We start from the raw sequence: 26,835 nt of genomic DNA on the forward strand, positions 1-26,835 counted from the left end.
TCCCATGCGCACGTGTGTGACAGTATATATATACAGCGGGTTGGAAAATGGATGGATGGATATATATATATATATAATATATAACATATATACACACATACACACACACACATTATATATATTATATATATATATATATATATATATATATATATATATATATATATATATGTTATATGAATGTTTATATATATGTGTGTGTATATATATGTGTATGTGTGTGTATATATATATATATATATATATATATATATATATATATATATATATATATATGTGTATGTATATATATATATGTGTATGTATATATACTTGAAAATTTCTAGATTTACTATAGAAACTTTTCAATTATTTAAAAAACCATTTGCACATATAAAAAAAAGTTTAAATTGGATCAATTAAAGCAGGGATTCTTTTTATTAGCTGTAGCAGATTTAGAGAAATGACTTAATCTTTAACTTCATTCAAATAACAAAGAATAAAACAAACTGTAATATATTGTAGAATTGTATAATGCTACTTAATATTTAACACACAAAAAAATTGCAATATATATTATGACCCAGCTATAGATATACTGTAATATTGTTTTTTGTGGTCTCTGGTAGTTGCTAACACTAGCATATATATGTTTTTATTTTTTACTTTTGACTTGCCTGATATTCTTTTTCCACAACTGTGTCAAATGTTTTCCTTCAACTGCAGCACAAGCCGTGTTTGCACGTGGAATTGCAGCAGCCAGAGGTAACTTCATTTGTGTCGGTAAGTCTGCTTATGTTGTTTAGTCATTGTAGTAATTTGAGTAAAAGCAATGTCCTTAGTAGAGGAGAGGCTAATGTTCACTTTGTGAAGAGAAGGGAAAACAAAGAGAACAGAGAGATAGTTCTGGACAGTTTATACCATAGGTATGAATACATGTCCACCAGCACCAGCAGCTGGATAAAAATTTGAAATATTTATGAATTTTGCATGTTATAAAGAGCATAGACATGCACATGAAGTGTTCTGATTCAGAGTTTTAAACTTACATACTAATACTTCCAAGAAAGGTCTTTACTCTCTAAGATACCATGTAGTCCACATATCATATATTGTCATGGTAACTGGAACATAGAAGGTGAGGCATCATATATAGTACTTTGTGTAGTTGAGGCACCATGATACAATAAAGAATACATTTTAATTGTATAAACTACACAGAAAAGAGCAATCTAAGTGGCTTCAAACTAAAGGACTTGTTCTGCTCTGATATCCTCAGATACCGAACTTTTTTAATTTTGAAAGTTAAAGTTTTTCATAAGATTAATTGAGGTCATGAATTAATTTGTACAGCTGATCCAGAAAAATAATCTTGTTCAATGCTGAAATACGTTTCGTAAGAAATTAGTGGAAATTAAAGAGGAAATACATTCAAGACAGAAACCAATGAGCACTTGCTTATACAAAGTGTTATGCAAATCTGGAACAAACAACACATAATCCACCAGTTGTCAAGGTCAAATGGGGTAGACAAAGGGTGGATAAATTTCTTTGATGAGTTCAATGACCAGCAGTAGGTAGAAAAGGCTTGAAGCCCTAATCTGGATATCAGCCTTTCCTGAGTTTGACTAAGCTCTCTGAAATGTATGCTTTGGAAGGCATTTGTTCTCTCCTCAAGGCCAAGAAGTTGACTTGTGACCATCAACCCTAATTATAAAAGCTGTTTGTTACAGAAACTATGACTATACCACAACAATCGGGCTGGATTCAAGATGATTTCTCTTCAGGAATACTTAAGGTGTATAATGGTAATAGCCAACAAATCTTCTAACAATGAAAGTAAATAACCAAATAGGGACCTGTAATATCAAAACTCTGTACAAGACAGGAAGGATAATACAGGTTGCCAGTGACATGAGGAGGTACAACACTACAAAGGAGTAAATTCACTATCACGTAGGAATAAAATCATCTTCTCCAGGCACTTAAATGTCATCAGATGCAAGAAAATCCTTGAATGGAAACCAGTGTCATCCAAAGTGAGAAAGACAACTATTATCGATTGTTACTCACCTGGGGGACTTGAACTCTAAGTTTGGAGATGAAACATTGTAAATTAACTCATTGCAGGTGGACTTGGACTTGGCAACTGAAATGCAAATAGGGTACTAGAAATTAGTAGAGCAGTGACCCTACAGAAACTAATCCACAAGGCAAAATTGTTGTCCCCAGATGAGCAGACAGAGAATCAAATATACTGTCTAGTCATCACATAGCTCTCCATAACTCCTGAGAGCTCAATGCTAATTAGGGACTGGAGAAATTAAAACTTAATCATCACATAATAGTAGCGATACAGTCTTCTGGATGTCAGAGTCACAAAGGGAGCAGAAGCTGCATCGCATTACCAACTTGTGTTAAGAATTATGCATAAATTCATAGATATTTCATATAGCTGATGTGTATTGCTTTGCAGATGACATTACTCTGCTTTCACTTTACCAGCAGTGCAGACAAAGATCACATAGCTGCACGATGTAGTGGAAAAGCAGGACCGAGGTTAAGTAAAGGCATAACATGGGTTGTAAGCTGAACAACAAACAACATGTGTTCATTGAACTAAATGGAAAAATACTTATAGAAAGATGCAAATTTGTTTTTCTTGGCAGTGTTACTCTAGAGAAGACAACAGTAGTGAGAATGTTCAGTTTGTATGATCTGCATCATCAATAAAAATATCAAGAGTGTCCTCGTCTGTGGCTTGGAAACTTGGATGATCACCAGAGGCATTACCAACAAACTGTATCAACAGATGCCTGCATTATATCTTCAATATCTGGCGGCCAGATAAGATTTCAAATGCTAAATTGTGGGAAGCAGCCAGCCAAATAGCCATCAACCAAGAAATCCCAAGTAGATATTGTTGCAGACCGGAGTAAAGTGGGTGTGACATACATCATTTTTGACTTCAGCCAATCATACGTATATTAAATTTGTGTATGTCAGTCACTTATCAGGCAATCACAAATTAAAATGTTGCGGTCAATCACTTTTTCTATTTAGCAAATCACCAATCGGTGTTATTTGTCATTCATGTTCTACTTCATCTTTACTGATATTTAAAAAGAAAGGCGGAAGTAATTTCTAAAGGTGGACGTGTAAGATAATTTCTAAATGTGGACGGTTAAGATAAAGTGACTGTAAGAGATGGAGTGTATACTCGTAAAGTACATCTCCGACGGTAGCTTACTAGTGCCAATATCTTACACTACAGCACTCTCTCGAGTGCATTAATAATAATAATAATAATAATAATGGGTCAGTTGAATTGAAAAAGAGAATGCACAAAGAAGATTAATTTAACAAACAGACTGATCAGGGAATATACTTAAGTCGAAGCATTAAAACTACAGCATGCCCACTTCTATAAATAAAAGAACAATGTAATGGGGGTGGACATGTTTGTAATGTACAAAAAAGTAATGAAACAGTACAATGCAGTTATAAAAATTAAAGAAAACATGTAGATGACATCAATTGGGTAAAAACAGATATGCAGTGAATTTCAAACATCAACGATCTTTGACAATAACAGAAAGTGTCCTTTATTACTTATATCAATAGTTAAATCAAATATACACAACTCTATTATGCACAGTCAGTTTCACTCTTTTTATAAAAAAAAAAAAGGCAAAAGACAAATAAAATTACATGTTTATAATGTAGGGGTTGAGATGAATCCTGAGTTTAAATGGCTTAGTAATGCTGTCCTTGTGCTTGACACCACACTATGACCTTTCTTAAATTAGCTTGTGTAGTCAAACTTGGCTTAGGTATGGTGACTCTTGCATAGGTGAAAAAAAATTTTGTGTATTCTTGATGAAATCAAGTGTTGATTTCTAAAGATATGATGTATATTTTTTTTTGCTGAGTATTGGAAATTCACGATTCACATAAGGTTAAGGCAGGTGTTGGCATTTGCTGGGTTGTGACTAGTGCTAAATCCTGTGAGGTTGAGGCAAATGCTGGTAATAACAGCTGACTAGAGGAAGAGGACACTGAAGGGGTGAATGGGTGTAATCCTTCCTTTGGAACACATCTTCGTAAATGTGCTAGAAATCCAGTCCTTTGTAGAACTGTGACAGTGCATTTAAAGTAGTGATAGTGCGCTCTCTCTTTGCATCACAAATTGCAACAATATATGAGCTTGCCTAGAGTAGTATAAATCACAATTACATAAGTTAAAACAAACAAATACAAATGCATATCAACAAAAGTCAAATTGTTATTTTGCATTTAGTAACAGTCAAATAAGCAAGAATGAAGAAACAGTAAATAAGCAAAAACAAAAACTAAATCTAACAAAATTTAAAACATATATATTATGCATATGATCTGTAGAAATAAAATTGTAGCTACATCTCTTTTTGAATTTTTAGAGCTTCTTTAAATCCCATTGGTTGATGTAAAACAACACTATTATAAAACACAAAAATGTCTGGCATGAAATAAACTGCCACTAATTCAAGCCAAATCATTAAGTAATAAATTATTCAATCAGAGTGATCCATGTTAAAACACTGATAAAAATCAGTAAGTTTGTGCATAAGTAAATACATATATACATCTGTGAGAAACTGGCTTCCTGTCTTAGACTTACCCCATCTAATATCCATTGCACCTGATGCTCATCTGTGACCTTAACCAGGCTAACAGGCCAGGGCAAACAGCAATCACTGAAACACCAAATCTCATTTTAAAATCACTTTAACACTGTTTTAACAGTTTATTTAAAATGGAATGAAAGTCCTCAATTCCTGCCCTCTCCAAGATGCCTTCAAAAAGTTAAATGTTTTTGCAAACTGTCCTTTTGGTGAAGTTAACATGGTTCTATGTACAGACATGAAGTATAATCGATATATTCTTCAGCCACCTTACATCTTAAAATAAAAATTAAAATACTAGTGTACTGTATATTGAGCTAATGTTGGTTGCAGGTTTGTTATCATAATCTTGTCTGTTGATAATAACAGCACAGTAAACTATATCAACCACTGTAGCCTTTTGCATACAACAAAAAAATATAGGCAATTGACCTGTATATGAAAAATATGACAGTACAGCTGGGTAAAGAACTGCAAGTGCCAAACAATTTCTTCTTTACTATCATTATCAATTCCCACTTCTATGTGGGGTTGATGTGCTTGATCAGCCCTCTCCATACGGCTCAGTCCTGCATTTCCTCCCCAGTCAGACCTTATCCATCAGACCTTCTTTTACTTTACTTTCCATCTATCTCTGCTTTTGGCCTCACTTGCTTTCTCTTCCCCTGCACTTCCATTCCCGTCACTCCTTTGTCCACATACTTATTGTCTCTACTCATTACATATCCAAACCATAAACATCTACTTTCCTGTATTTTCTTAGATATCTAACCCATTTTGCTGCACTTTGGATTGTCTCATTTCTTATTCTTTATATAAATAAAGTCAATGAAAAATGCCCAAACAAGATTAAAGGAAGCATAGACTCGACACCATGCATGTTAATTATGAATGCAGAAAACAAGTTGGCTTAAAGATTACTCTTAGCCTGAGTTAAGGGGAAAAATGGAATACATGTACCTCTGTTGGAAACTGCAGTTCTGCGGTGATCTCACAAATGTTCATTTGCTCATATAAATGAACGTGCAGAATGTGATGACAGAAAGAGCAGAAAAATGTGTCTGAAGATTGTAGTACGGATGGAATGTCTGTGGTATTTTTGATCGTGATATGATCCTGTTTATAAATAATGTAAAATAACATTACAGTGTTTTAATCAAACATCTCACAAATGTAATTATGCACAATGTTAATGTGGAACCAGATTATTAGAGGTAATCTATTAGCATTCCACTGAGCACCAGAGAAGGGATGGGTTTGGGTGGATATCCCTTGAGAAAATTGAAGAGTTGCCGGTACCACTGAGTGCTGGCCCACTTTGCATCAGTTACTACAGAGAAAATGATTATTAATGCAAATGTAAAGGTTCATGCTACAAACACAACCGTGTAACACAAAGTTATTAAAAAAAAAAAAACACAAAGAAAACTTTGCAGTTGCAAATTTTAAACATTTTCATTTCAAAGCACACTTACTTCCATGTCTAAAATAACAAGCAATTAGTTTCAGCACTTCTTCTTTTGTTTAATGGAGTTTCATTGCTTGGTACAATAGTAGGTTATTTAAGTGGAAACTCTATAAGGCAGAACCTCAAAAGCGGTAGGGACCACGAACTGTGAAATAATTGGTGGAAGTTACACTTGATAGACAACTTGAAAACGTTGATAACTGGAACAAGTGAGTTTTTGATTGTCATACTGTAACAACAATCTCATTCGTTGAAGTTCTGAATTTGCACAATATGATTTGCTGAAGTTGAATTTGATTGACAGTTATCCCTCCTCTAGATCCAGCCATAATGTCTTCGGTCTGCAGCAATACCCTTCTCAGAAATCCTGAAGAAAACAACTGGGTTGGATTGGTCACAACCTACCAAAGACTTTTACTATCATCACAAGACAAGCCCTGCACTGGAACCCATAGTGACAGAGGAAAGTGGAGACCCTGAAAAAAGATTTATTAAGAATGAGGCAAGGGCATCCAAACGTTCATAGTATGAGCTGAAGAAGATGCCCTAGAACTGTGTCCTGTGGCATGGACTAGTCCTAGCCTGACGCTCCACTCATGGTGCAGGGAGGATTGACTAAGCAGTAAGCATTCTGAACAGATAACAATTAGCACTTCTTTACACAAAGGGTCATGGGCATCTGGAACTAACTACAGAGTTAAATTAATAAAACAAATACTCTGGTGGCTTTTTAAAAAATGCCTAATGATGTGGATTTTGGGACAGCAGCGTTTTTGCAAAGCAAGTAAGTTCTTTGGACTATATATGGTGGTCCCTTCCACTTGTAAAATTTCTATTGTTCTAATTTCTAATTATTCTTTTTTACATTACTGAACTGTACCAATTACAATTTTTTTCAGTGCTACAAGACTATAGAGTAGAGATTACAATAATCCAAGCAAGAATGTCATTAAAATATTAGAATGAAGGTGAGAGAATATATATAAATGGCAAGAGTAGGGTATTTATTTTGATCATCACATGCCAGTTGGATTTAAAATTTTTCTTTTTTCAAACGTCTTCATGTGAGTTGGTCTTCAACATTTAATTTGAATGTTAGCCTTGTTGGATTATAGAGGTCAATTTTAGGAATGGTAAAGAGTGGTCCTAACTCCGAACAATTAAATGTGTACTTGTTGTTTTTTTAATCCATCCACTGAGAAGAAGCAATACAGTTTTAGATATTTTTAGTCCAATACCGAATATAACAAATTTGTAGACAGTAAACAATGAAGATTTAATGATGTAATACTGATATAAGATTATTGGAGAAGTAAAAGAGGCTGAGGATCAATAGAAAAAGCAATGATACTAGAATCGTCAGAAAAGGTTAACCTGTCTGTAGTTTGGCATGAATAAAACACTTTGTGATTCCATTACATGTGGAAGGCTTATACTAAAGAATACAATTTAATGTACTTTATTAGGTACACCTATCAAATGATGAGTTCATATTCCCATTTGCTCTTTAACACTGTTAATTTGTTGAAGCATGGGCTAATGGATCAACAAAAAATTTGGCTCCGGCATGCTGGTCCTTGACGACTAGCTGTTGGTTAGTCTCGTGGTATAAATGTGATTCTGAAATGAAAATACATGTCTGAAGACAACTTGTTAACTTTGTAGTGAATTGCAGCAAAATCTGACACTGCAAAGGATATGTCGACTGGGCTCCTTCCTGAAACACCCAACCCCAATTCCTCAAGTCTGAGTAATTTTAACCTTCAGAGTTATAGGGACAGAGTAAAAGATGTGATCCTGAGAGAAAATAAAAAGCTAAAATTGTTGTCATCAGTTTAGGAGTTCAGTAGCACAAGGTAGCTGAAAGGCAATGATTAATTTGTACATTGTAATGAGCACAGCAAGAGAAGAGACAGGCAGACAGACACACACATAGGCCTCTGCAGTGGCTTCATTCCATGTGTTCACAATATGGCATAACAAAAACAACAACAAATAGAGTTTAGATAAGCATTGTGGTCCATGTACAGTATATACTGCATATTAAAGCACTGCGGCTATACTATGGCATGGCAAGTTTGTGTTTCTAATTAGACAGTCATGTTAACTTACTTTAGTTTTTCGTTTAGACATGCAGTCAGAAGGTGGATGCTGTGTAGCCTTGTCTGTACTTCTACTGGAGTTATTAGGCATATTTACTGATTAAGGTTTTTTGAGTACTGAAATCTACATCGCCTTTGACTCTTCATTATCAGCTCTCTTAACAGCAGTGCTTTTCATCTCTTTTTGACAGGGTGTGACATATTGTTTATTTTAAATGCATATTTTGAAGTTCATATTTTCACAAACAGCTGCTGATTCTTTCAGCATTGCATTGGCTCCTACACTTTCGTCATAACTGAGAGCAGACACAACACTTGTGACAATGTATCCTTCACTTTTACTACTAGCACATTGATGTCTTTGAATGCCAGTGTATAGTTTGATGTTACAGAAAGGTTTTTCTCTTGCAGCAGGTTATGCAATGTGCTTTCTGCACACACACCACGCAGTTGTATATTTAACAGGGGTCTTTTTGGAGGTTTGCCGACTGTAGACAGGTTATTATAATCTGAATCTTGCTCTTTGCTTCTCAGAATCATTGCCTTTACTTCATGAGGTGTTGGATTGGTTTAGAAATGTGACACATTGTAAACCATCTAATTGTACCCACCCAGGTTTGAGTAAAATTCACTCATTGTTGTGTCCAAATGTATAAATTATACGTCTGGCTTGGCAAGACAAGCTTTTGGTGGACCTTTACATTGAATTGCTTGCTCTGTCTCATACCACTGATGAAAAGGAGGCCACTGCCTGAAGATGGTTGACTTTGTTACTAGAGTCATTACAGAATTTTACTTGAAATCTTCTAGCATTTCCACCAGGTTTATAATTTTAAAGGTACTTTAAAATCTAAATGACAGGTAAGCCTACAGTAAATAACACAATGCATTCAATAAACATGTATAGTGTAAAGTATTATAAATAATGTAATTTTTAGTAAAAGTAAAACACTTTTAAGTGTTCTGATATCTTCACAAATTGGTATGCTGAAAAATCTATTTAAATTTAGCAAAGCTACTGATTAAATAGTTTGTAAAGAGAAGAAACACGGGCAAACTAATCAAAATGTACTTAAAATATTACAAAAAAGTTATCATCACCTCTTCTTTTAGCAAAGATATTTAAATAAAGGTATACTTCAGTGCACAGTTTGGATTTGCACACCTTTTTTATTTTTGCTCTTTTCCTAAAATTTATTTCCTGAAGGTTTATGATACAGCCAGATGTAGTGCTTAGAATGTAACATTATATGTACTTAAAAAGACCTGTAGGTACAGCCTTTAGTTTAAATGTAAAAGTTCCATTAATAAATCTTTTTGAATTAACAGTCTGAAAAAAGGTTGTTTATTTATTAGGTGCAGAGTTGGAATAAAAACCAGGAGATAGAATATTCTTCCAAGAGTATGTTAAAAGATTAGAATTAAACAATAATACTGAAGTAAATAACTGAAAATTGTTTTGCTTATTTTGCATAGTTTATATGATGTATGGTATCTTGTTGCTAGAAGGGCTCTAGCCAAGTAGAATTATTGTAGCAGTTTTGTTCTGACTGTTTTTCATTCATGCTGTGTAATTTTGTAGGCACCTCCTCTGGTTCACTGCTAGTATTTGACGTACCAAGCAAAGGGACAAATATTACTCTTTCTGAGGTGCTGGAGGAACACAGAGAGCCTATCACAGACATTGCTTCTGAGGTTTCCCGTAACAAGGTCAGTATTACTGGACCATTTTGAATAAAGTAAATGAATATTATTTGGTCACCAGTGATAATGTCTTTAAATGAGATCGACTTAATATCTTTGGATTTGAAAAACCATTCTGAATTAAATTTTTTTTGACAGTGTACTCTATGTATGGCTGTATTTACATATGCTTTAAACCAGTGTTCTTCAACTTTTTACACTTGCGGACCGGCAAAAATATGAGAAATATTTCACGGACCGGCTGACGGCTGAGACAGAATTAAAAACCAAGAGATAGTATAGCATTTTTTTTATTAAATCTTATGTTATAAAATTACAACTTTTAGTCAGTGCGACATCTGCTGCAGCTTCTTTGTTAGAAAATTTGAGATACGTGGCTGCAGCTTTGTTTGTAAGAGACGAAGTGCTGCATTCGACATCCATTCGATTTCTCTGTTTGGTTTTTATTACTGACAAGGCTGAAAAAGTCTTTTCACACAAATAGGAAGTCGAAAAAACGACCAACAATTTGATAGCTTTATAACTTAGTGATGGATATTCTTTTTTTGAGTGGTATCCAAAATTGAGACAGTGATTGCGTTTTATGTCTGGACACCAGAGTGTTATCAGAAGACAACTCTATCAGCTTTTCTTTTCACAAGGATCAAGTGCACATGATTTTATATCTTCCAAGAAGGGATTATTAATCCAGAGGTTTCATTTACAGTGATCCTCATTTTCAGGGAAATAATTATTAGAGTTTTTAGCTAATGCCCTTAAATGTTGATTTATTATGTTGAATATGACTTTCTGGTTGACATCAGCAGCAATCAAAAATTCTGCAAAAAGTGGAAACATTTCTATATCTTCCTCTTGTACGTGACTATCCTAATGAGCCAGCTTCTTTTTGAACGTATCAGTTTTATTTCTCAATGTAAAAATACTTGTACAAGACCCCTGAAAAGAAATATTAAATTCGTTAAGAAGGCTAAATATGTCTGCCATATACGCAAGCTTAGCCATCCATTCCCAATTCAACAAAGATTCTACTAGGTCAGATTTTCTCTCTTGCAGAAACTGCTTTACTTCTTCCTTCAGTTCGAAAAGGCGTGCAAGAACTCTTCCTCTTGATAGCCACCTCACTTCTACATGGAGAAGGAGATGTTGGTATTGTGAGTCCATACTCTTACACAGTGTCATGAACAGCCAGGAGTTCATAGCTCGACTAAGAATTTCATTAGTGATCTTCATCGTGTCATTCATCACAGTGTTTAGTTCTGTAGAAAGCTTCTTTGCCGCTAGGTGCTGTCTGTGGATCATACAGTGAGTGGACAAAACTTCTGGGTGTGTGACTTCCTTTATTTTCGCAACTACTCCTGAGCAACATCCAGTCATGCTCACAACACCGTCCATACAAACTCTAAGCGCTGCTCTTCAAAATACTCATCAAGACCATTTAACTTATCTGAACTAGTGGTCCGTCCAGGTAAGTCAAGACAACAAAGAAGTTCTTCCCTTAAGTCTTCATCTTCACTATAACTCACAGAGCAAAGTAGAATAGCATAGTTACTCACATAAGTTGATTCATCAAGTTGAATCATAAAACATCTTGATTTCTTTATCCCCTCTACAACTTGCTTTTCAATATTGGTGGCCATATCAACAATTCTCCTCTGAATAGTGGTGTCTGAAAGTGGTATAGCCTCTAGTTTTTAGTCACTTGAGGATCCAAAATTTCTCCTACATCTAAGATGCAAGGCATTACTAACTCCTCACCAATAGTAAATGTTTTTTTCATTTCAGCTATTCGAAGAACAACTAAATAAGACGCTTGAAACAGTGACTTGTCACTAGTCGTCTTCATTTTCATTTGACTTTTCTGAATTTTCATCTGGTCACGTAAACTTTCAAAAAAGTCCAGTGGCTTATCAGTAAAATCTCTATGCTTTGAATGCAAAAGACGAGCATGTTTGGAAGGTTTCATAGCATCATTTGACAGAATTTCAGAACATACAACACACAAAGGCCATGGCGATAGTTCACTGCCAGGGGCTACAATGGAAACAGGATTTAAATACTCCTTATAGTAATGCCTAACAAAGTTTCATTTTCTCTTTTTGGTTTGTATTGCACATTCCAAAGTATCAACATATTTCTTTTTCTTTGTTTCTTCTAAACTTGAAGCACTAGTACTTGGCATACTTTCAGTCCCATCACTACTTTTCTCCTGAATCTTGTCCTTGCCTCCACTAAAGAAGGTTAAAAGGTTTTGCTGTTTGACTTTTTACATTTTTTTTGCATTTTATTAAAATCAAATAACATTCCATACAAACAAACTAGGTTTGAAACAAATCAACCCCCACCCATGCTGTTTGACTTTTTTGTCTCCATTTTGTAGTGTTTCAAATTTTATGGAAGAAATAACTTGTTTTCTGAAATACTACAACACAATATTAGAAAGCAATACACACAAGCGTGATAAAATAAAATTTTTTGCGGGATGTCGTCGACAGGTGAGCTGACGCAATACTGCTATTCAGCGGTTGCTCACTTCGCCTATACTTGTTGTCGCATGCAGCGTCCCACTCGCCCCGCAACAATGTAGCTCCCAAATCATGTAGCTGGTTGAAGAACATGGCTTTAAATCATGGCCGACATTTTTAAATGAAAGAAACATGCAGCCCTTCATCAGTATGTAGTTGAAGAAGACATGTTTACTTAAAGCAAAGTATAGACATTCATGGGATACTTAATGGAGTCCTAAAAATACTTTTGTTCAGTTCTGCTCCTTCATACAGTTCAGAGCATGAATTATTACTGCTAAAGTCTTTCTTCCTGTTCATGACAATCAGTTTATGCATTATGTAATGCAATAAATCCCTGTAGTTATGAGTTCTTCCCTTCCAACATTTGTAGATGGAGTTGAATTACCTGTAAGTTTTTGACTAAGATTAGCAGTTTATAAAACGGATAGATGCGTGAGTAGAATTTGTTTACTACCTTATGAAAGAGAATAAAATTTTAAATCTTATAGTTATACTTTCACAATGAAATTTTCATTTTGTGTCTTTAATAAGGTGACTGATCTCAGTTTATCCAATTCTATGGAAGCTTTGTACACTGTAAATTTGGTGTTTGTCAGTTTCTGTATAAACATTGCTGAAGGCGTAAGCATTAAGCAAAAACATGAGCAGAGAGTGCCTTCCAATAACTAAATGGACTGACAAATTTAAACCCACTTAGAAAATGGACTCCATTTTCTCACCAGCATTGTCATTTAAGAGTTATAATGATCTGGAGCCCATCCTAGCACCACCAAGTACAAGAGTGGAACCAAACATGGGATGGAATGCAATTCTGCTGCAGGACACTTTAACAGACATGTTCATTATCACTCGTTCTGTGTCTGCTTGATGCTAGTTTAAACTAACACACTCATCTTTATAATGTATGAAGAGGCCATTAGACTAGAAAAATGTGCAACATCTTCAGAGACATTTACTTTTCCAGCAATGTTAAACTAAGATTATTTGTATGTTTTCTGGTCTTGTTTATGATACGTATTTGTATGAAATGTTTTTGTATAGCTGCAAAAATTACTTTTAGGTTTTCTTAGGAAGCATTGGTCAAGTGGAATTAATAGTTTTTATGCATAATGGCATAAATGTTGAAACAATGTTTACTTTACAAATAAAAGGACAAAATGGAAGCAGATACTATTTCAATACCTTTTACAAGATATCAAGGAGGGTGCAATTACAAATCTTTTTCAACTCTGAAGTATTTATCATATGTCAACCCAAATATCCTGCCAGTGGCAACAAGTTAGTTTACTGTTCCATAGCTAGCGCATAATCTACTTGTTCCTCCTGGATCGTTGGTTCTTGTGTTGAGTGGAGTGTCTGTTTCATCATCCTGGCATCAGCTTTCCCAGGGAGGCTAACATGTGTGATCCCACAGTAGTTGGAACATATCCATGGAACCTGACCCCAGTCTGCTAATCTAGAAGTTCTCTTTACAACTTCCATTCAGTGTTGAAAAGACACCTGCACAGTATCCATATGCTTGTAACACTTCTAGGTAGATTTTTTTTTTCTATTCCAGTGATGTCGGGTACAGAAATTTATTCGGTGTCACTGGACATTTCTGGTATGGAATCATCCTCTTTCAAGGATTTATCCACTGGGTTTAGATTCTCTGCAATATTCCATGTCATGGTCAGTGTTCCACACCTTGCTAAGAAAGATATCAGAAGCTCCTTCACCATGGTCTCACATAATTCCTCTTACATATGAGGCCTTGCCATTGCTGCAGGTAACATGTGAATGGCCTTCCATTACTTGCCAATCAAATATACAGACTCTTCTGCTTAAAATGTATGTGAGATGTCCTTATTTCACTTGATGATTGCTTATGTTGTTGGTATGCGCCAATGAGTGATAGGGCTGGCACCATAACTGCACATCTTGGATAGGACGCTTTGCATATGACTTCACCTCTTCTATCCTGAACAGGTTTCATTCATATTCCCATCTACCTCACCACCTTTGAGATAGAGTACAGCTCAACTGGAAGTTATAGTTGAATGCATAATAAACAGCCATCTTTGGGTTTCCCAGTGTAACCATGACCCATTTTAGTGTAAGATTTTTAGTGATATTAAATGTTTTCAAAGCCAAATGCCAGACTACCATACAGTTTGCACCTCAGTAAAACAAATGTAACACTGAATACTGATAAAAGCTCTTTTTTTGAGTGGTAATGTGCCTTAGTCTGGGAAGTGGCAATATAATCATTTTAGAAACTTTAGCATTATTTTACCTAGCTGAGGTGTCAACTATAGGAAATAGTTGGCCCTCGCTCCTTTAATATTTGCTAAACACAGAACCAGTGTGCCCAGAGATCACATTGTAGTGTGGTGTTCTTACTAGTTTTAGCATCACCTTGACCATGGCATTAACAATAGGAAGACATGTACAGTACATGGCTTCAATTTTTGAATTGAAAGGTGCAGATGAATCTAAGTATTAACCTGATGGGAAAAATAAGTGAAATGGAGATAAGGTTAGGCAGTTAGGTAAGATCCGAGAAATAAATGCAGGTTATTTACTGTTGTTTAATGAATTTTGGTCACATGTACTTGCGTTCAGCATTATGAGCAATAAAATGATACTATAATGAAAAGAATGACATTCTTTTTTCCCCACAAGGAATACATTGCTGACCTGGTGAGTACAGATGATTCAGGCTTGCTTTGTGTCTGGAAAGCTGGAGAAGATTTCAAACTTTTGAACAAGATTCCTGCTTATGGGTAAGAGAAATAATTCTATTGTACATAGCTTTACAGTACTTTCAGAGACAGGGGTTCCTATCCAAACAGGATCCTCACAGACACAGCAAAGGATGAGGTCCACAGATAGAGGCAAGTGCTATTATTCTTGAGAGAGGTGATGGGTTCAGGATGTCAGACACAAGACGATCGCAGTCTCCCCTGGCCTCATGTGGGCCGCATTTAAATCCTCATCTTCGTCATTGTTCTCCTAGCAGCCACTGTAAGGCAAGCAAAGTCAGTCTGGTACCGTAGTGATCTTCTGGGGTTTTAATGTACTATAAGTAACACTGATAAAACTGAACAGTTTTGCTGCTTTAAAACATAAGGAAAGGGCATAAAATGCCCCCAACATTGGATAAACATTAGTAGTAATGAAGCTGCTTATGTACGAGGTGTTCCATCATTGTGACTTCACCAAATTTCAAGGTTGTTTTCATATGTTGCAATAAACCCACAAGTCAGTCAAAAGAAATAATGATATTTTTAAATACCCAAGGGTGTCTTTTTTTTTCAAATAAATCATAAACATCCATGTTATCTGCTCTCTTTCGTATGTAAAATATGCAATTTGCACACATATATGCCAAGGAAAGGATCACATCACAGCAGAATGAATCTGCTTTTTATAAAAGATCCCACCTATGTTGAACCACATACAGGGAAAGACTCATTACCACTGGATAGCTGAGGTTCAGTGTATTCCAATGATCTGTTGTTATCTGTGATTGGTCATTCATATTTAATTCTACAACTGTATGTAAAAGGCAGAAAATAAACTGCATGTGTGACAGCTTATCTTTACACACCGTTTCGCACAAAGCTTCAGTCATAGTGCATGGGGATCATTTGGTTGACATACAATAAGATGTGAAGTTTGTACTAGAGAAATGTCTTCTTTTTCAAAAAAGAAAACTTAATGGTAAAGAAGTCCTAAAAAAGTTACAGTATGCTAGTGATACATACTATGAAGACCTTTAGTCAGATTCTGATCACAGTTTTGACTGTGTTATTATATATATATATATATATATATATATATATATATATATATATATATAATAATATGGAAGAGAAGGTATGTGATACGGTTTGCATATTTGCAGCTGGAGATCCACGAAGGGAGAAAAAAGAATCACGTATCATAAAATAGTTTTTTTTATTCCTGAGCTTTCAACCCCTATCAGGGGTCTTCATCAGAGGATAATGCTTAGACTTACAAGAATCAAAGGCAATATATAGCAACACATTCAATGGGGGGTGGGTGGAGATGACTAAGTCAGTATGATCAAGGGCGGGGGGGGGGGGGCGTGGTTGTATAGTTTATTTATTGTGTACATGTCCTTCTTAAGTTGGCATATGCTGGATTTATGTCCAAGTGTCTGTTGATGGCGTTTTCATCTGATAGCCAAGACTCGGCCAACTCTCTGGCACTTTTAGTACTGGCCTTAAATTTTACTTTTACGTTGTCCCAGTTGAATGTGTGTCCTGTCGATTTAGTATGTGCATAGATCAAAGATAGTGCGTCCTTTCTTCTGACGGCGTTGCGATGTTCCTGTACACGTGTTGAGATTCTTTTTGACGTTTGTCCTATGTATACCACTGAGCAAGAATTGCATGGAATACTATAAACTGTGTTTCAGCTGTCAATTTCTTGTTTTTAGCATTAAACAGGACCGTGCGCAGATTGTTCGTGGGTTTATGTGCTATTCTGATGCCCCACTTGGTCAGGGTGTGTGCTGTGCCTTCTGACACATTATGGTGATAAGGGTGATATATATATATATATATATATATATATATATATATATATATATATATATATATATATATATTGTAACAGTAGGGGGCACTATTGCTCCCTTGAACCCTCAGGTACCACGTCAAACACCAGGTAAAAGTATAATACTTATTATTTTTATTATACTACTGTGCACTAAGCACCCTCCACTTCACACTACACATACAATACTCAATCCTCCTCTCCCAGACACTTAGCCACTCCTCCTCCCAGCTCAGCTCAGCGTCTGGGCTTTCCCAAGGTTCTTTTATATCCCCTGACCCGGAAGTGGTTCCAACCCTGCAGTCCATGACTCGTTATCACTTCCGGGTCAGATTAAAAGTCCTTTTCTTCATCCCGGAAGCACGTCGTTCCTTCTGGTCATGTGATCAGGACGTACTTCCGGGTTATAGGGCACGTAGCATTCCGCAAGCCTCCCTACAGCGGCTCCTGGTGGTCCCCATGGTATCCAGCCGGGCTGTTTATAAAAACTACATGGTCCATGAGGCCCTGCTGGAATTCGGGGAACCTCCATACTGCTGGGAGGGCTCCACCTGGCGGTTTGGAGGTGTGGGCCAGAATATATGGCTGGCCATCCCTCACAATATATGAATATATATAATATATATATATATATATATATATATATATATATATATATATATATATATATATATATAGTATAAGTTGGTAGTTTACTGAGCTAGTGCCAAGGGAAAATCCAAGGAGTTCAGCGATATTTCCATGAAAGCTGAACCATTGCAACTACCTATTAAAATTTTAAATTTAGTTTCAGTCCCAATAACCACTAAAGTAACATGTTGCTATTAAAAAAAACAAAATTATCACTACAAAATTACACAGATTTTTATTTTATTAATTGATATTGAATTATCCTATTACTAAATTCTAATCAAAAAAGTACTATAGTGGTTTGTTTGAAATCTTCCAAATTCCAATAACTTTATCAGACACAAAGATCACCAGGACAAAATACTTGTAAACACTAATGCAAAATGAAAGCACTGTATGTAGAATGTCCACAAATATTGTAATTAGGAAGCTTAATTCACTTGCTAAACAAACTCAAAGCAAAAGTAAAAAGTCCATGGATGCAGTTTATGCCATAAATGTTACATGGACACTGAGTAATTCACACACAGTTTTGATTTCTGCTTGTAATGTTTCAATACAGAGCAGAGGATTGGGGGGTATTTTTCGTACGTGGGTTAGTCGTTTAGCCGGATGTAATAATTGATGATTTGGCCTGATCCTGGATCTGTCGGTTTTTTGAAACTCTTACTGGAAGTGTTGTCATAGCAACACATCCTAATCCTCAAACCTGCTCAGAGCAGGTTTGTTCTACATAAACAAGGATTAGTTTACACACGTAATTGGTGACGGTGTGTGGAAGTCATCCAGTCATGGCTTCGCCGTTCATGAATGAGCGACCAATTGATATTGGTGCGCAAATTATACAAAGAGAATTTCATATAGAGAGGGTTTTGTGTGATCTGCAAGATCCTTTATTGCTCCTGGAGGAAATTCTTTTTGAAAAATACCATTTTAGCCGAGGGGGAATATTGTACCTCAAAGATTTATTAGCACCTTATATTCGGAGTCAAACTAGGCGAAGTCGGGCTCTACAACCACACAGGCAGTATAGTATGCATTGCTTTGAGTTTTTTTTACAAGCGGCACTTTTTTATATACTGTAGGCGATGTGGAAAACCTAACTAAAAGTGCAGTTTGCCAGGCAATTCGTAAAGTCTGTTTGGCTCTGAAATATTTCCTTCGGGTTTTCATACTGTTTCCTGGACGCCTGTGTGTGCAGACAATAAAAGAGGCGTTTCATGCCATTGCAGGTAGGTAATACACAAGTAAAAACACCCACAGTTCCATGAAGAATCTCAATCAGCCTAACATTCTCATTACCAGGACTTCCAAATGTGATTGGAGCACATGGGACTGATTACAGTGGAGTTTGATCAAACATTATTTGGAAAATGTACCTCTCATGCTGATGACTAATCAGACACAGTGTCTTCATCAAATATTTGACCTTCGTCAATATCTCGTTGATCAGACACAGGTTTAAGGGATATGATATTCCCTGCAACTGACCCAACAAAAAAGAGGGCTATATGGAACATACCTATGGCACACATGGAGGACAAATATATGCAATGACCATCCTTTACCTGAAATGAAGTGACCACTGCATCCAGCCACTGGTTCTGAGGAGGAGCTTCCCCCTGGAATGCCCCCAGAAACAGGGCGATGGGCATTTTGCTGGAGAGCCAACTCTTCTGCAGGGGTTAGGTGTGGACCGCGTGGACCTCCACCTGTTTTTTGCTTGTCTGCCTTCTTATTAGCTTCTAAAATTAATGTTTTTTTTATATTATATATGATTATTTATGTCAGCAATTCTTTAAATAGTTATATACCAATATTTACCAGTTTGAAGTATATTCTTGTACTTCACTTTAACCTGTTCCCATGTTCTCCTTGTGCTCACGTTTGATCTGGAATTATGACATATTAAATAATAATTAATCTGACACATAGGAAATGAAACGCTGCTTTCAGTAAGTACAATGCACACTACTTAGCGTTTAATTGGTCGGCCACTTTTTGCCAGCCGTCTCTTCTGGTCTGGGCTGCTTTTGCAGTGTTACCCCTTGTGCATATTAAATCTTGAAATTCTTCATGTCCTTCGAATAAAAGGTTTTGCGCCGTGTGTGTGAAAAGAAAATGCGCCCGTTCTTTCATCATTTTGTTACAGCCTATCAAAGACTTGCTGATCATGTTTTCTAGACTCAATATATATGGGCTTTTCACTCAGCGCGGGCGCACGCGCGCATTCATCTCGTATGATTAGATTCAGCTAGACTAATCTAATACATGGCTGCGTTTGAAAAACCGACTTATCCTGGATGAGTGTCACCGGCATTAACTTATCCAAGATGAGGCACCTGATCTCGGATGATTTAAGCGACGTACGAAAAATACCCCCCTGATAAGGGTTACAATACTTACTTGTGTCCCTTTTTTGTGCGATTTATTTGTTGATGTTGTTGATGTTTGTTGGTCACACACTAACAAAGGGCTCAAGTTAAGTAGGTGAAAGTGTATTTTTCAATACAGTAAATCAGTACAGCTGCTATCTCTTTCCACCAACTGCTTGTCTACTCATAAGCTATATTATGGAATAGCGAACATTTTAAGTAACTTTGCTTAGTAGAAGACCAATTTTGTGAGAGGTGAGAGGGCACGTTGCCTGCACCGCACATACCTATATGGCCTCTTCATATGGAATAATATGTTTTATCTACAGATGTTGCACTGCTTGCAGTATGATATTGGATTAAACTGCAGAGTGGTTAGTGGTTCAGCACTACCTTATTTGGACACTCCTTTTTGGTCCTGTGCTCATTTTGCCCACTCAGATCTGCTAGGGAAATGGAGTGTAGTGATATCACCTCAACAAATTTCAATCAGACTCGTCATATGGAATGAGTTTCCCAAATTTTTGTGAACTGACGACTCTCTCTGTGTTCTTAAAAAGTGTTTGAAGATTTTTCTCTTTTATGAATATCTCCCTAAATAGTGATGGTCTTGATGCTAGGTTCTTTTATAGTTAAGGTAAGGCTAACTAACATTGTACTGGAAATAGTTACATTTTTTGCTTACCTATAAGGTCTAGGGCACTTTTTGTTTGTTTTGATTTTTGTGACTTAGTCTAGTAACATCTGTTTCAAAACAGGCCCCTAACTGATGTTTGCTTAATTATGTTGTAGGTGACTTAACACCTTCATTATCAGCATATAGTGTATTCCACCAAGGTAACACTTTGGATTAGGAAAAAAGTGGTTGTCTCACAGAGCCTGGTCCTGGGAATTGTGCGGGATCAGTTTGAACGGACAGGTTCACAAATCATCATTTGCAAAATGTACAGTGTTAGCAGGTATATTGTCATGAAGCAAAAGGGAGATTGTCACATTATTACCTTGCCACTTTTTCTAGATTGAACACTGTAGATGCCAAAGAAAATTTGTGTAATATTGACTAGTTATGTGGGACTTTTAAGGCATATACTGTATAGTGAAATGTTTTTGGATATCTGACCATCACACCTATATTAGCTTGTGAAATATAAATATGAAATGCACTGGGGCACAGTCACGCTGGAACAGAAAAAGGCCTTACCTAAACTGTTCCCACAAAGTTGGAAGCACACAATTGTCTTAAAAATCTGTTAGCTGTACCATTATCAGTACCCTCCACTGGAATGAAGGGCCTGGTCCAAATCCTGTAAAGCAGCAGCAGACCATTATCACTCCTCCACCAGACTTTACAGTAGGCACTATGAAGTCCAGAAGGTAGCATTCTTCTGGCATCAGCCTAAACTTCGATTCATCCATCAGACTGCCAGATAGTAAAGTGTGATTTATAACTGCAGAAAACATGTTTCCACTGCTCCAGCGTCCAATGGCAGCATGCTTTACGCTGATGCCTGGCATTCCGTATAGTGATCTTAAGCTTGTAAGCAGCTGTTCAGCCATGGAACCCCATTTCATAAATCTCCTGGAGCACAGTCCTTGTGCTGATGTTGCTTCCAGAGAAAGTTTTGGAATTTAGTTGAGTGATGCAACAGAGGATAGGGCAAATTTTACTTGCTATGCACTTCAGCACTTGCTGGCCCCGCTCTGTGAGTTTGCATGGTCTACCACTTCATGGCTGAGCTGTTGTTGCCCCTAGATGCTTCTACTTTACAATAGTAGCACTTAAATTTGTTGAAGGCAGACCTGGCAGAGTAGGAATTTCATGTACTTTCTTGTGGCAAAGGTGGCATCCTATGACAGTTGCACGTTTGAAATCACTCGACACATTCTACTGCAAATGCAATCCTGTTTACTGTTTGTAAATGGAGATTGCATGCCTATGTGCTGCAGTTTAAGCACATGTTAACAATGGGTCTGGCTGAAACACTTGAACTCAATAATCTGGAGCAGCCTACACATACTTTTGGGCATATAGTGTATAGTCACACCGTCGTCACCATTTGATTTAATGAAGAATAGGTTTAACTGACCATTGGCTAATCCTTTAAAAGACTGCTATCTCACACAGTATTCATTTTTCCATTACTATTATTTTGTTGTCGGACACAACAGAATTCTGCTGTGAATTTAATGACTGTGATTGAGTAGGCATGAATGAATGAATTAAGTCATACTGTGTTCTACTGTTAGAAAGTCAAAGATAAGATACTTAATTTACAACCACAAATCAGAAAAAGTTGGAATGGCGTGGAAAATGCAAATATAAAAAAATCACAGTGATACTTAAATTTACTATGACTTTTATTTCATTGCTGACAGTATAAATCAAAGATATTTCATGTCTTGTCAGGGCAACTTCATTTCATTTGTTACTATACATCCATTCCTACATTTCAGGCCTGCAATACATTCCAAAAAAAGTTGAGATGGGGCCAAATTAGGACCAGTAATGAGGTAGAATAATTGGATAATGATGTGATTTCAAACAGGTGATGTCAACAGGTGATTGCAATCATGATTTGGTACAAAAAGGCTGAGTCTTCACGGAGCAAAGATGGGCAGAAGATGTTCAGTTTGTTAACAAATGCATGATAAAATTATTGACATGTTTAAAAACAATGTTTCTCAAAGAATTATCGGAAGGGATTTGCATTTTTCTCCTTTTACAGTGCATAATATCTTTAAATAATTCAAGGAATCTGGAGGAATTTCAGTGCGTAAAGGGCAAGGGAGCCAGCCTAAGCAGAACACCTGTGATCTCCGATTCCTCGGACGGCACTGCATCAGGAACAGCACTCATCAATAGTTGATATAACCACATGGGCAAGGGATTACGTTGGCAAACCTTTGTCAAGCACTACAATATGGAATTACATTCACAAATCCCACTTAAAACTTTACTGTGTAAAAAAGAAGCCTTATGTTAACCATGTCCAGAAGCAGCCTCAACTTCTCTGGGCTCAGAGGCATTTGAGATGGACCATCACACAGTGGAAATATATTTTGTGGTCAGACACTGTGTTCCTCCAAAGACAAAAAGAACTATCCAGGCTGTTATCAGCAACAAGTCCAAAAGCCTGGGTCTGTCATGGTATGGAGTTGTGTCAGCACCTTTGGTAAATGTAATTTATACTTCTGCGATGGCAGCATTAATACAGAAAGTACATTGAGATTTTAGAGCAACATGTGCTGCCTTTAAGGCTCTCTTCCAGGGATGGCCATGCATTTTTCAACAAGACAATGCAAAACCACATTCTGCACACATTAAAAATTTTTTTGAGAAGGAATGGCGACATGCTTTACTGTTCCAACTTTTTTGAAATGTGTGGCAGGCCTGAAATTCAGGAATGAATGTCTATTCACAAATGAAATGAAGTTGACCAGACAAAACATGAAATATCTTGAGTTCATACTGTCTGCAATGAAATAAAAGTCAAAGTAAATGTGTGTGTGTGTCTTTTTGTTGTTTTTTTAATTTCTTTTCATTTTCCATGCTGTCCCAACTTTTTCTGATTCGGAGTTGTACAAGATACAAGATCATCTGCACAGTCTGTGAGTTATAGTAGTGGATAAGGGGAATAAAAAATAGCAATTATAATAAAAACACTATCCTCATCAGTCCTAATACAAACTTGAAAGTAAAACTGTAAAACTAAACTCCTATAGAAGATCATCAAGGACTTCAACAGGCTTTTAGTGTAAAGGATGAACTATTGTATTATGATTCTGAGAACCACAAGCACATATTTTATACAGAAATACTATAACTAAAGCTTAGAAAAGAAAATCATTCACTAAAATACAAAGCATAGGAAAAGAAAATAGATTGGCACTAAATCTGCAGAAAAAAAATGTTATGCCAGATTTTCATATTATAATGGAAAAGCTTACCTAAATATTTGTCCCTTTTTATGTGAAAAATACCTGCTGCATCATCATCAGTCCAGTCCATGCATGTTCATGACCCACAGTTATGCACAAATTGTTTTAATACATTTATTCTTCATCACACTTGTGAGTAGAGACATGTTGCATGTTGGTTGATTATGCAGAGGAGAATTTTACTGTACTCCGCATATGTGACAAAGAGTAGCAGTTGACGGCAGACACATTATAATGGAAAAGCCCTTACAAGATTGCAGATTAACTGTAGTTAGCAAGTATGAGTGATTAAACAGAAATGTGTAAAAAACCACATGAAAACCGCATTATAGCAACTGAGCAGTATCACGTTGGGTATTCCTGCTGCCTCACAAATCCAGTATCCTTGGTTCACATCCCACATCTGGGCATTGTCCATGTGGAGTTTCCACATTCTCCCATTGTCTGCATTGGGTTTTTCTCCTACTTCCTCAAAGATCTGCAGGTTAGGTTAATTGGCAATTTGAAACTTTCTCTGCGTGGGTATGTGTGTGAGTGAGCCCTGAAATTCGCTGGTGTGTGCCTTGTGCCCAGTTTTACCAGGAAAGACCCCAGCCCCCAATAACCATAACTTTGGTTAAGCAATTTTGAGAATGGGATAAGATGCAATATTATACCAGATTTGACATCTTATAGGACATTTCTAGATTTCTTTTATATTTTTACTATTATGACACAAAATTTGACTAGCAATTGCTGTGTATTGTTTTAGATTATGTATGACACTTGAATGTGGGAGTTGAATTTGAATCTTGGTAGAAATATGGATGTGGTGATAATAATAGTGATGCCTGTGAAATTTATGGTTTGCAAAGCTTAGCTCCCTTTTTTGTTTCAATTGTATTGTAACTGACCTAGAGAAAATTGGGATGTAGACCGCAAGTGCTTGCAGTTGTGTATTAGGGTGGTGGCAAAAATGTTTGAGTGTTTTCCTTTTTTGTCACACGTAAACTATTTTGTATTCTGTATTGACATATTTGCTTTTTAAAATTTTCAAAGTATCTGTGGATCATCAAAATAGTTTCATCCAAACATATACAATCTTCCAATTCTCAAAATTGGGTGTTAAGCTTTTAAACATATGTTGACTGTGTCATTTGTTTATTTTACTGAATTGCTGAAGTGTACAGCCACCATAGTGTTTGTTTATATATGGTATGTTATCCTTTCCATACCCTGTTTAGTTGATTCACACATTTTAGTTAAACACTTCATCTAAAATTCATTAAAAGATTATGTGATGAATTATACAGTGAACTTAAAATTGCTGTACTTGAGTGTTATCGTGACATACTGACCACCCGAGTGAGTGGAGCATTAGACATTTATACAGAAAGTTGTTTTTTTTTTCTCCCAACGACACTGCTTATGACTGTCTGGAAATTGTATTGAAGGAAATCATCGAAGTCAAGACATCTGTTTTATCCACTCTATAGATGCACCTGTTCATCGGTGACGCTTTGGGCTGGAATTGTTGTCGCTGGGTACAGCAGTGGACAAATTAGGCTCTATGATGCTTTGTCAGGGGTTATGTATGCAGAAGTTAATGCCCATGCTCGCTGGATTTATGCATTGGACATAGCATCAGATTCTGGAAAGGTAAGGCTGAAATATCACAGTAAATTTGCCAATTATGGAATTGGTAATTTGTTTACTGCAGTTCAATTGTTTCCACAGCTGTCTGAAAATCCTGTGCTTTTGCTCTGCAGGTTTTTTGTCTTTTTAAGTTTTAGATCCGCATTTTTAGTGTTTTCAAAACTCGCATTATCAAATAACCATAATTGTATAGTTTCCTTTAATTTTTTTTATTGAAAATGCATATACAGTAATTGAGATTCTGAGTAGTCGAAATTCTGTCTAGAAAACACTGAAGTAATTTGTTTATAAAACCTAGTATGGTGTGTGTGGTGTGCTTTCAGTATCTTTTAAATTAATTGTGTTACTATGGCTTTTTTATCACTTTTTAATTACTCAAACAACCCTATATTGTTTCAATAATATTGAAGTCTGTCCAGTGAATGGTCAATTGGAATGGATTTTCATTCCTCCACTTTCTGAATCAACTTCTTCCACTACTGAGTGACTGGGAACCAGAGCCCAAGCAGAACTGTGTATGGGGAAAGCAACCAGTTCATTTTGATTCACACTTAAGAACTAACAAATATACAAACACAGAGAACGTGCAAACTCCATAATGAAAATGTTCTACTGTGAGATTTGAACTCGGAATGCTGAATACATGGGATACAATGCTAACCAATGTGCCTTTGTTCAGATTTAAATACAGTGAATTTATTGAAATATCAGTCATCAGACATTAAGGCTTCCTAAGAAGCATTATGTTCAATAGGATTTCAAAATCTAATTATCTTGTAATGGGAGGAAGTAGAATCAAAACAATGGATGGATAATTGTGGAACCACTAAAGGCAGAGCAACTCTTGACGTGAATTTTTAGACTACTGCTAAATTGTATTTCTTTATTTAAATAAGCCACATCACTTTTTATTAATTGAAAATAGTCTGGATAGGTCAGGGGTTGTCATTCTTGATTTTTAACTGTTATCTGTTCACAACCAGTTGCTGTCTGGAGCAGAGGACTCTCTGGTGCGAATCTGGAAGCTGAGCAGATCTACAGAGACAAACACAGCTGAGGTATCATTTTCTGAAAATATACCTTTGAGGTTGTTGCTTTGCCTTACCTTTTTTGTGTCTTGTCATCTTTTCTTAAATGTGTGTTTTATTTTTTGTGCCCTCTACCACTAGTTTCTTGGCCAATTTAAGTGGCTAACCTGCCTTACAATGCCAATATCAAGTGGTATATGGCTGACTGATTTGTAATGGA

At 36.2% G+C, this 26,835-nt stretch overlaps 1 protein-coding gene across 2 annotated transcripts in view; it reads left to right on the forward strand.

Moving 5' to 3' along the window:
• Window positions 1-26,835, forward strand: part of wdr54 (WD repeat domain 54) — a 57,681-nt gene that overhangs the window by 21,894 nt on the left and 8,952 nt on the right. For both annotated transcript variants that reach the window (XM_028804665.2, XM_028804666.2), the window contains exons 5-9: window positions 706-762; window positions 9,796-9,923; window positions 15,107-15,207; window positions 25,428-25,590; window positions 26,571-26,645. In XM_028804665.2, coding sequence (XP_028660498.1) covers window positions 706-762; window positions 9,796-9,923; window positions 15,107-15,207; window positions 25,428-25,590; window positions 26,571-26,645 — 524 coding nt within the window. The remainder of the gene's footprint in view (window positions 1-705; window positions 763-9,795; window positions 9,924-15,106; window positions 15,208-25,427; window positions 25,591-26,570; window positions 26,646-26,835) is intronic.

This window comes from Erpetoichthys calabaricus, chromosome 7 (assembly GCF_900747795.2).
Source record: "Erpetoichthys calabaricus chromosome 7, fErpCal1.3, whole genome shotgun sequence".
Taxonomy (NCBI): Eukaryota; Metazoa; Chordata; class Cladistia; order Polypteriformes; family Polypteridae; genus Erpetoichthys; species Erpetoichthys calabaricus.